This window comes from Pyxicephalus adspersus, chromosome 11 (genome assembly GCF_032062135.1).
Source record: "Pyxicephalus adspersus chromosome 11, UCB_Pads_2.0, whole genome shotgun sequence".
Lineage (NCBI taxonomy): Eukaryota > Metazoa > Chordata > Amphibia > Anura > Pyxicephalidae > Pyxicephalus > Pyxicephalus adspersus.
In genome coordinates, this window is record NC_092868.1 from 53,656,662 (window position 1) to 53,668,994 (window position 12,333).

Sequence of the window (12,333 nt, forward strand, 5' to 3'; positions counted from 1 at the left end):
ACGCACTGCGTGACAGGGACGTCCTGATTGGATGAGACACGCCTCCTGTGCGCCTATTGGTCGTGACGTCAGCAGGAAGTCTGTCTTCCAAGTGAAGCCGCTCCGGACTCAGGTAGGGTGGAGCAACGTGGCTGCTGGGTGTGCGGAACCTGGGAATCCTCCGGGGGGTTGAAGGGGTCAGAGGGTTCCACAATACACTGAGCAAGTAAGGATATGAGAGCCATGTACAATAGAGGGGGGCATCCATACACCCCTAGGATGGACAAAGCCCCTGGATATAATGTTAGGGATCTGTACACAATGGGGACACAAATACACCATAGGAGAGCCCTGCAGTGGGTGACACCTCCACATTGCACACAGCCCAAAAGTGCCTCCCTGAGGACTGGGGCCCTGCACATGGTGTCTGTACAATGGGTGACACCTATATACACTAATCCCCAATGTATTACTTTTGGAAAGGCTCTGTCCCAGGGATCTGTGCAGAATGTGGAGATGACCCCTATATACACAGATCCCCAATGTATCCCTATAGGAGGGCTCTGTCCTTGGAATCTGTGCAGAATGTGGAGGTGACACCTATATACACAGATCCCTAAGGTATCTATGCTTTGCTTTCCCTTTACCTTGCAATGGATGCATAAACCCTTTAAAGAGACCCTGTCACCACCTAGAGTGCAGCAAGCTACAGACCTGTATTTGCAGTTCTTGATAAAAAAAAAAAAAAACCTTCCCACTGCAGTGATGTGGCGTGTTATAAATTTCCAATACTGGACATATTGCTAGAACCATTACTTTCACATCAGCAGCTGTAATAATCCATGGTGTTAAATTCAATTTCCATGATCTGTCACATGTCCATACTGAAGGCCTTCTACAGCAACAACTATTCATCACCCCTCCCCTCCCCCTAGCAGTGGTATCTAAAGCTGCGTACTCACTTCCAATTTTTATCGTTGGAAATGAACGAACGACCGATTGGCCAAAAATCGTTCGTAAAAAAAGTAACCAACGACGCCGACGAACGAGGATAGTCGCTGGAAATGAACGACCGGACCAGCGGATCGGATTGGACAACGATCGTTGACCATCTATCGTGTGTACGGTCGTTCAGTGATCATCCATGGTCTGAGCATGCGCGGTGAACAAGCGTTCTCTCACTTCCTGTGGTGCACGTCACTTCCTGTATCGTTCAAAAGATCGCATCTATCGTGTGTACAATATCTTTGAACGATCGTGTCGTTATCTGTAGGTACAGGATCGGTGCCATACGATCGTTCGCAGATATCGTGCAGGATCGTTCGTTTACCAACAATAAAAATTGGAAGTGTGTACGCAGCTTAAGACAGATGAAAATATAACAATCTAGTCAGTGTTCTCCCCAGCCCCATTTAGCTGGGCGCACCACCCGGCACTTTTCATTAACCACCCGGCTGTTTTTGGGTAGTTACTGATAAGTTGGGTCACAATACAAGGTCTGTTACCCGCCTAAAATTTCTTCCCACCCGGTTAAAAAAAACTCCTGGGTTGAGCACTGCTAGTTTTGTACAGCTTGTACCCCTTCCAGGTGTTGTAGGGATTAAAAGAAACCACATACTGGAGATACTAGGAATGTCATTTCTCTATAGATTGGTAAAATATTACTGAGATGCTAAACAAGGAGCAGAAGGTCAGAGCAAAGCTTGGTAATCAAAGTAAACAAATACAGGTAGTCCCCGGGTTACATACAAGGTAGGGAAAGTTTGTTCTTAAGTTGAATTTGTATGTAAGTCGGAACAGGTATGGTATTTTATTAAATGCAACTAGGACAGATGTTTGTCTCAACATATTAGGCAGTGTGGTGTCAGTTACTGTATTAAATCCTCACTGTTAATCACAACCAAAGCAAAAAAAAAAATGTTTATGGAGCCTAGACATTCATTAACTTCTGGAGTAACCTGTGCTTTGATATGCAAAAAGAAACAACTGCAGAGTTTGTCAATAAAGCGTTACAAGATGTTATAGATCAGCTCAGCCCCTAAATTTACCCACAACCCCAGCTGTGTTTAGCAAAAGATTTCTTCTGCAATTCATGCAAACCAACCCCTCCCCTCTTCAAGCCTTTGTTCTTCACACGAGTGGGCAGGGAAGCCCTGTTCCTATTTAGGAGGCGTCCGTATGTCCTCAACCCGGGGACTATCTTTAACCATGTAAGTTTCCCTCTCTAATTACTTATCTTTGGGAATCTGTGTTAGGAATACCATCATGCTTACTAATATAAAGGCTGATGCAGAAGCATTATGTTAAACTAGTACAAATTAATTATTCTTCATACTGATTATAAAGAGTAGAGCCTTGTACAGTCATCAGATTTCTGTTTCGGGAACCGTAATCATTTCCAGTAACGGGAACAAATGAGTGCTGTACACACAGCACTGTTCTGTTCTATGGATAGAAGAGGGTGGAGAACAAATGAGTGGCACCCCATAGAAGGTGGTTGTCCCCTCTCAGTTGTTCTCTATTTGCCAATATAGATTGATGAATGGCATTGAGGAATGCTATACACTTGCTAGATCTAACAAATAATCTAGCAAATATATGCAACACAGGGCCACCTTTGCATTATAAAGCTGATCCCTTTGTTATATCAGTGTTCTCTACGGCCCTGCACTTTTCAGTAACCATCCGGCTGTTTTTGGGGGGTTAATAAGTAGTTGGGTCACAATACAGGGGCTGCCACCCACCTACAGCTTTAAACAAAATCTGGGTTGAACACAGTATATGAATTGGACAGCAAACAAAAATGTGTGTAGCAATACAACTCATACAGTAAGAAATTCAGATGTTGCTTTGAATTCAGTGTCTGATGTTCCTGGGTTTATCAGACACCATGTGATAATATAAGCCAGTCCTTATAAAGGATTCCGGATATGTTGACTGTCTTAGAAGACTTCTGATGACTGAGGATTCTAAAGGTCATATTGGTTGTTGATCTTGGGTGAGGCCTGAGTTATAGGCTGAGATTTATTCAGGGAAAATTAAAGGTGTGTCTTGAAGTGTTTACCACCAGAAATTGTTTTAAGCCAGGTGGGAAGAAGCTGTAGGTGGGTGGCACCCCCTGTATTGTGACAAAATTCTTTAGTAACCCTCTAAAAACAGCAAGGTGGTGTGCCCAGGTAAAAGGGGCTGGGGGGAACACTGCCTTGGCTTTTGGTTGACAAGGTTGGTTATATGTTGTGCCATTTATGTTTGAGCTTATTTACCTGAATTTACATTTATTCTGGATCTACACACAGAATGTTAGAGCTGCTGTTGTCGTATGTTCCTGGCCATTTTGCAGTGACTTCCTTATGCTGCACTAGAAAACTTTACCTAGATTGATGTAAATAACTTTATTTATGGGATTGTAAAGTGGTCCTGTCTAAGGGTAATGATATTGGTTGGTTATATTTAGGATTTTAAAACAACTCTATTACAAATCACGTCAATAAAATGTTTTTAATTGGATAGCTTATTACATTATTATTATTATTATTATTATTAATAATAATAAATGGTAATTATATAGTAGCATCATTTTACGCAACGCTGTACATTAAATAGGGGTTGCAAATAACAGACAGATACAGACAGTGACACAGGAGGAGGAGGGGACCTTGACCCGAAGAGCTTACAATCTAAGGGGAAGTATCACACAATAGGAGGGGGGATATGGATTGGTGGGTGAGTAGTGAGGGTTTAAGAAGATAGGAGAAGACAGGTAGGTAAATTTATAAATATGATTAGAATTCCTATCCCTGTTTGTTAAGGGAGCTTTACCTAAGACAACAGATTGAAAGAGCGAAGTCTTGCACAGTTGTCAGCAGGACAAGTGTCACCAGTGGAACAATTTCCCTCTCTTTCTATAAAAATGTACAGTGGATTTCTTACCAGTGTTTTCTTTGTGTATGTTTTTGTTTTTTAGTTTTCTTTTTCATACCTAAAACAATAGTGTGTGTTACAGGGTTAGTTATTCTATATTCTATGATTGCAGTGTATGGAATACCATATATATATATACCATATATCCCATATATATATATGGGAGTGAGAGCCCTAGATGTAGCAATGTAGCAGGCACAGACTATAGTAAATATCTCATTAATGTTTCTGTTTCTCAGCCTGAACATGGCATCAAGGGGTACGACGGAGACCAGTAAACTCCGGCAGAACCTGGAGGAACAGCTTGATCGTTTAATGCAGCAGCTCCAAGACCTGGAGGAGTGCAGGTGAGGCAGACACAACATTTGAATCTAAAGATACCTACATACAGGTCATAATGAGCAAAATCTGGCAAATAAAAGATGTTTCTAGAAACAAACATATTAAAACTAAAGCAGCCACTGCTTACTGGATCCCAGTAAGTTTGACTGCAAAAAGGATACACCCCAGTGTGAGGATCTGTTGGCACAACTGGCTGAGCATAGCTGTCAACAAAGCATCTTGTTGGGCTGATACCCTCAAATACCCAAACTCCACTCCCAGCCTGACGTAGAATGAAACACAATCACTAACATCTCATATGAACTATAACAGGTTCAAGTCATTTTTTACTTTTGCAGCTTTTAATAAATTATGACTTTGTGATCCTTCTATACCTGTCTTTGTGCAGGCACTTCCCATTATGGGGTAATAACTCCTTGTTCCTGCCCCCCCCCCCCCACTTTCCCCCAATTATGCTTTTATGTTGTCAACCCATCACACATTTTTCACCATCGGCAAACCCACACTAAGAAATGATGTGAGGAGAATAAATGATCTGAGAAATGATCAGCAGGATAAAAAAATTAAAATGTTTTTAAATAACGTATTTTTATCCTTTATTTTTAGCAAAATATTTGTCACTCTGTTGGAGATTTATATGTGCTTTAAACTTTAGGGTTCTGGATTGATAAAGCTTAGCTTTAACATAAACATGATCCTGTGGCATTAAGGTGATCTTTGCTGTCTTGCAGAGAAGAGTTGGACACTGACGAGTATGAGGAAACCAAGAAAGAGACTTTGGAGCAACTAAGTGAATTTAATGACTCTCTGCAGAAGATTATGTCTGGGAATATGACTCTGGTAGATGAGCTGAGTGGAATGCAACTGGTAAGAATCTGCCATGCCATTGTAGGGAGCAAAGATCTATGACCTCCGCTCTGACTATGTGTGAAGGTTGGATGCATTATTGGAAGGGGAAAGGGATCAGCGATCAATTATTTGATGTTGTAAGATCTCTACTTTTACCCTAAGAGCAGCTTTGCCATTCCTAGTCCACGCTTTCATTTCATCACAACTTGACCATTTGCAACGCCCTTTGCACAGACCATCACTACCTTCAGTTAGTACAGAAAACCTAACCCTGTTTTCCTAACATATGAGAATCTTTTTTCACATGATCAGTTTCCCTTTGTACTCGGGGGTCTGAGGTTCTTTTCACCCCCATTCCGAGCAAGTGAGCAATATACATACTGGGGGAGGCCAACCTCCAGGAGTGACACCATCATACAAAAGGGTTCCCATTCATAGAAGTCTGACCCTTGCCACCCTTAACCACTAATATAACATAACCACTGTGCACCCATTGACTAGCCTGACTGAGTGTCACTTCTTTGTGCCACTTATGGGTTAATGTTAATCAGCAGACGGTGTTCCTAACACCCAGCAGCCAATGGGAGCGCTCCCCGCTATTTACAATAACTAATAATAACAATGGAAGAGGTAAGTTGTTTGTAAATGTCAAACAGTGCTCCCATTGGCTGCTGTTTTTTAGGGATTACTCTCCACTGATTAACATTCACCTGTAGGACCAGTGTGGGAGTGTGCTGCTACTGAACGTTGAGGTACAGACACTTTCGGATAGAAGGGGTGTTACTATCTGTTGCCTTTGGTAAGATATCCGACCATCATGCACAATTTTGATGCAACAGTGACATTATTGTTATTAAAAAAATATTCCCTAACAAAAGGGTCAAAAATAGACCCTTTTTTTTGTATCAGGTCAAGCCAAGCACATCAAGAATTGTTAGACACTATTTAACGCTCAACTAGTTTCCTACAAGCCATCAGGACACATTATAAAGGAGCTTCTGTGTGCAGAGAGCTTGTAAAATGTAATGCAATTAGTTAGCCATTAAACCGTGCCACACTTACTATTCATATTCACTGCTAGGAGACTAAAACACCACGTACATTAGAGGGTGGTCAGATGTCTGCATGATTCAACCATTCTCACAACAGGAAGTGTAATTATCTCAGTGGGGTGCTGTACAAACTTTTCAATGAAGTTGTTGTCTAATGTTCATAAAGACCAGCCTCATCTATAACAGGCTTTGGGTGAAGTGTGGTAGGACCCAATCCCATACTGTACCTTTCCTGCTTTTTTGGACGCTATTGGAGGTTACCCTGTTTTAGCCACTTTAATCCTTTATAAAGTTCTTTGGGAGCTCCTCTAGCGTATGCTATAATGGGGTATTCCTACCTTCTGCATATGGTGAACCAAACTGGTAATGGTGATAGTTTGTCTTGTCACATTTCTACAAAGGGGTCTGAGACAGATTTCTACAAAGGGGTCTTGGATAGTTTTACAATCCTTTTGGGAGATTAGTACTTGTCTCTCTACCCCAAAATGAAAAAATGTATTTTGAGTGGATTTTCTGTTAAAACAGAACTCTGATCCAGTCTGATAATGGACTGTTTTATTGCTGCCTTTTTCTGTCTGATAGATGGAGCAGTCATATCAATAGAGAGGTTTACATTATATAATAATATCTGTGGAAGGAGTTCTTTTTTAATGATTTCTCAATAATTATAGATTTTATTTTTACAAAACTCAAAACTGAGCATGGCAAATTCTGATGGCATAAAAAAAAAATGATTATTAATAATAAACAGGATTTATATAGCGCCAACATATAATGCAGTGCTGTACATAAATAGGGGTTGCAAATGATAGACAGTTACACATAAAAATGTAAAAGTTCACTGCTCTGAAAGCTCATTCACAGATGCCACGGTAGGCTTCTTGGGTGCAGATGACATTAGAGTCTGCTGTCCTAAATATGCTCTTAGGCTGCATACGCACAATCCATTTCCAGTCGCTGGAAACAATCTTTCATGCACATACAGCTTAGTTCTGTTCTAAGGATAGGGGGGAGGAAGCCATTAAGTGACGCCCAGCTGTGCTCTTCTCACTTCACTTGTATCGCGGTCAGTCACTCATGGATCTGTCAGGATAGATCCATGAACGACTTGGGGCAACCGCTGTACACATTTTAGATTCTCCCCCGAGACAAACTCGGTCACATCAGTCAAGAAGCATCTGACATGTACATAGCATAAGAAGAAAATGATCATTGTACTCTTAGATTAACTAATTCCATTTAATTACATGTTTTATCCTTAAATGCCTAATCCTAAACTCCTGCTTACATGTTGCCCTCTACAATTCGGTAAAGCATGGCAGAAATGGTGGCCAGTATGGAACTGGGTCACACTGCATTAAAACTTTACTGTTCTATAAACATTAGAGTGTAATGATCGCTTTCTTTACAAATTCTGATGGCAATCAGGTATACACAAGCTGGGTGGGAAGAAGATGTAGGTGGGTGGCAGCCCCTGTATTATGGCTCAAATGTTCAGTAACCACCCAAAAACAGCTGGGTGGTTACTGCAAAGTGCCGAGTGGTGCACCAAGCTAAAAGGGGCTGGGGAGAACACTAAAAAGTGTTTGGAAGCAAACTGGTGAACATAATACCTTCCATTATATCCTGGCAATTACGATTCTTAGGAATGAGTTCAGCGATAGCAGCTTACTTAAACTTGGAGAAAAAGTCCCCTTTAGGTCTTATGTTTAGGTGGAGAGCTAATGTATAGGCCATCGCTACACAATGTTTACAAAGTTGCAAAGTTAACACTTCTAATTTACAATTCATAATTTCTTTGAATTAGTTGTGTTCAATTAATTTGGCTTTATGTGGGCATTAAATTATTTTAAAAAAAAGCCCTGTCCTGATCACATCAAACTCTTTCATCCCACAGGCTATACAAGCCGCAATCAGCCAGGCCTTCAAGACTCCAGAGGTCATCCGCATGTTTGCCAAAAAGCAGCCAGGACAGCTCAGGACACGGTTAGGAGAGGTAAGACCTCCTCCACCTCTGCCAGATGTCAAAAGACTTAGACCAATCAAGACAAGTCTTCTATACTTCATGTCTGTTTTCTAGATGGGTCGGGATTTAATGGTTGGAAAACTCGGAAGAGACCTTTATACGCAACAGAAGGGAGAGATCCTGACAGCTCTGAGAAAACTTGGAGAGAAGGTTATACGAATAAGATTCATTTTTAGTTTCTTTATTATTTTTTTTTATGGTTGGTAAAGTGTGAAAAATGTATTTGTGTATTTTAGTTGACACCAGAGGAGGAGGCTTTCCTTGCAGAGAATGCCGGTGCTGCACTCAGCCAGTTTCAGAAGGTCTCGGAAGGTTTAGGTAAGTCATACTGCCGATTCTGTGTACCTACAGTTGTCAAACAGCAGAGTGGTTTAGTGGTAATAAGCCGTTGTGAAGGAAGCTTTTGTCTTACTTACAGTGTAGACTGCCGTGTTCTTTAGTGTTGCTTGTCAGCATTGATGTCCCAACATGTCCAAAGAACCAGGAACCTGGGTGCGATAAATAAGGACTGGGTTCTGTGTGCTTCCATCATCAGTCCAATGTTTTATGACCCTGTTAATCATGTGACTTGTGGGACTTCTCCCATGCAACATGCCAAGACAGACTCGCATTTCACATTACACAGCAGATGGAAATCAGAATGGCTCAGGGACTCCAGATAACTGGCAGTGAGTGCAAAGATTTTCATGTAGGCTAGGAAAACACCAAAGCCATAAATATAAACATTCTAAGACATTTTGTTCTGCAACATCCAGAAATTGGCAAATATTTTGTATTAACCTTGAAACTTAGTAAAGGGGTCCTGCAACCAACTGCTGCACCTTCACCTTCATGATTATCATTTATCATAATCAAATATAATTATAGGTAGATAAGAATAAGAAATAGTAATAATAAAACTGATTGTTTTATTATAACAAGTTCTGTATAGTTCATTCCCCACTACTCAAGTTTATTATCGCCATGCTCCCCTACAGTCCAGAGCAGAAGTCCTGCAGATCCGTGTTAGAGTTACACAGGGTGAAGGACTTGGAACCCCACACATACAATGTGCTGCAAGTGCTAAGGATTTGGCACCCTAACATTCAGCATCCAAACACAGCATATTGGCAGAAAGAAGGTGGTCACATGGTTCCCATATACCCAGACATAATGGCAATATCCAAAGGGTTGCAGCTAGCTAACAGTGCACCAAGGAATGCTGCAAAAGATTTAGTAACTGAGGTCATGAGCTTTATTGAGCGCGTATTAATTTGCCTTGAAAATGTCCCCTGTATTACAGTGAACAGTACGAGCCTGATTTATTAAACCTCTTCAAAAGAAGAGAACATGGGTGATCCAGCAAACCCGCAATGGATTTCTTTGCTAATAGTTCACAAATGTTTTCAATCCTAGACCAGATCCATTTCAGGTTCACTGGATCACCTGGGTTCTCCTCTGATAATCTAACTTTTACTAACTTTAATAAATCAGGCCCAATGTGGAGGTGGGATGTGTATTCATAGGAAGTAGGTGGTGAGCAGCTGTTGGACCTCAGTCTATTAACAGGAAATTAGAATGTGTGAGAGGGCCTGCACAAGCCAGGAACATCTACAACTGCCTGATGGGATTTTGAATTTATAAGGTAATACTTATAATTTACACTTAACATGATTGCTTGGGGAATTGGCATTGTTCATTTCCAGCTTTAGTTGGGGTTTAAATATTCAAGAATATTAAACCTAAACTAAATGAAACTGAAACACTTTTGCTAATAAAAGGTAATAGAAAGGAGGATAAAAATTGCCTTTGCCTGCTGGTCACATGATCCAAACATAAACGTTTGTTCATGAGACTTCTGATAGAAGTTTAGGAGTTGCCAACACAGATTTCTATTTTATTCTTTTGCAAACCTCATTGAACCTTCAGCCTTTGGTCAGGTGACTGGCATTTTCTCCACAGATAGATAATATTCCAGCACTTCAGCATGTAACTTTTTATATACATTTCTATTTTGTTTTGCAGGATCGGGAGATAAGGTTTTGGCCCTGGCAAGCCTTGAGGTGGGAAGCACGAAGAAGTGAAAATATGAACACACCAGACAAAACATTTCCTATTATTATTTTGCTTTGTTGAGCCCAAAAGCCATTGTAGAGCTGTGATTGTCAAACTGTGGTCCCTGAGCACTCCAAGAGGTCTTTGGCCATCCGTCCCACCCTGCTGAAGGGAGCTGTATTATTTCTGGCTGTGGCTGGACAGTGAGTGTAGGTCGGTGTTCACAGATTCACCAGGACTAGATAGGGTTAATGTTAGGTGTGAGCACCAAGGAGCTAGTGTATGAAAAGTGTGCAAGGTGGGAAATGTCTTGTTTTCCAAAAATACAATTCAGAATCTTTGTTCTATTTACGTACTTGGGCTGCAGAAATACCATTTGGAGGCTAATATGTTCATATAGTGCATTTTTATACTTTATCAATGAAACTGTGCCTGTATTTAAAGGAGTGCATGGTGCTGCCTTTTCTATGAATGTCTATTTCTTGGCTGCCTCTTCAGCGTTACCTCTGATCCAAAACACGCATTGTAAATGAATGTCAGAAAAGTGTTAAAGCCAACAAATGGGCATCATAAGACAGGCAATTTGTTATTTCAGTATTGTTATCAGGATTCCCATTCCTGGACCCCGTACTGGTAATAATGGTTGCTTGGCTGTCATGCGGATTTTTTGAGCTAGTAGCCTGGAATTGGTAAATAAGGAATCATGGCTTTTCGTTACCTTAAATTTGCTGTCTGCTCATTCTTAGTTTGCAAATCAGAAATACTTAAGCCGAGCATAATTTGCAGATGGAAGCCAGCAATAGCAGTCTTTTTTCTATTTGACCTGACAAGTATAGTGTACACAGCGCTGAGAAGAAAGCATGTAAATCATAATGTTATTTGGCATTAGGGGGAAGCAAAGTCTGTTAAAAAGCCCAACCCTATCCTTTCTCTGCTCTCCTATACCACTTAATCTGAACAATATTATTATTATTTACTGTATTTATAAAGCAGCAACATATTAGGCAGCGCTTTACATTAGGGGTTGCAAATGACAGACAGATACAAACAATGACACAGGAAGAAGAGAGGACCCTGTCCTAAATAGCTTACAATCTAAGAGGTATGGGGGAGCATTTGTAAGGAGAAAGATGGTGTCACTACCCCATGTAAGCTTTATAGAGCTTACAAGGGGCCAACTTCTGGTGAACAAAGCAGGGTGGGTGCTAGGAAGGTAAATGTAAGTGAACTTGGTGAGGGCTTGGGTTTTGGTCTTTTGGCAGACTGTCACTTTGCTCTGTATAGGCAGAGGCTCTTTATTTTTTTTTTTGGAAGAGGATACAATGAGGGTTAGCCGGCCCCTATCTCTGGCCTGTTGTATTGTGGTCCATGGATCATGGAACTTTGAGGTAACCGTTGTGTTTTTGTTTTTTTATGTATTGTTTGGTATTGAAATAAAGAGTACGACGTTCTATCCTTGTAAAAGGACTGAAGCTTTGCTGTATTCATAGGTTTGTGAGCCTCCCTCCCATTGTAATGGTGCGACCGTCCATTCTTTTTTATCTTTTTCTAGAAGCCATGGAGGGGGAGATGAGCAATCATTACCATTATGACTCTAACTACAAGAATATAACATTTCTTTTAGTAGTTGTTATAGAGTGAATAATGTAGCTGATGTGTTCTTTTTAATGAAATAAAGAATTGTGGGTTTTGATTCGTGTGTTTTAATTTTTTGTGTTTCACTTACTGTGACTTTACTGTGACAGCCATATTACATGCTTATCCTTTCCTGTCAGCTATCTGTGGTCTGCATCATTTGTAGGATTTACATAAAGGAGGATAGACGTAGGGAGGTCACGCAGTCTCCTAGTAAAGAATATCTAAACCCTAAATTTTCTGTATTGCATGTGATGGTTGAATATATATATTGTTATATATATATATATTGTTGTGTTATCTTGCTAGATATTCAGTATTTGTATTTGTAACTTCCTGTGTACTGAACTGATATCTCAAATAATGTTAGAGTGCCAATGCTGCTCCTTTATAGATACACTACACTGAAGGGCAGTTGTTACTGTAGGTTAGGAATTGTGTTGGCAGAATTACAAGTTGAATGAAGGAAACAAATGCAACCATCACACTAAAGGA

The 12,333-nt window shown here is 40.5% G+C and overlaps 1 protein-coding gene across 3 annotated transcripts; it reads left to right on the top strand.

Moving 5' to 3' along the window:
• The first annotated feature begins 9 nt into the window (after positions 1–9).
• On the top strand, positions 10–11,896 carry LZIC (leucine zipper and CTNNBIP1 domain containing). 3 transcript variants are annotated; one of them, XM_072426057.1, is made up of 7 exons: positions 10–112; positions 4,140–4,247; positions 4,974–5,109; positions 8,041–8,139; positions 8,224–8,319; positions 8,406–8,487; positions 10,174–11,896. In XM_072426057.1, exons 2-7 carry the CDS (start codon positions 4,147–4,149, stop codon positions 10,230–10,232), a joined length of 573 nt encoding a protein of 190 aa, XP_072282158.1. In that variant the 5' UTR covers positions 10–112; positions 4,140–4,146; the 3' UTR covers positions 10,233–11,896. The 3 variants fall into 3 exon arrangements, with proteins under 3 accessions (XP_072282158.1, XP_072282160.1, XP_072282157.1); XM_072426059.1 differs by lacking the exon at positions 10–112 and adding an exon at positions 150–205; XM_072426056.1 differs by lacking the exon at positions 10–112 and adding an exon at positions 2,056–2,189.
• Positions 11,897–12,333: the final 437 nt, after the last annotated feature.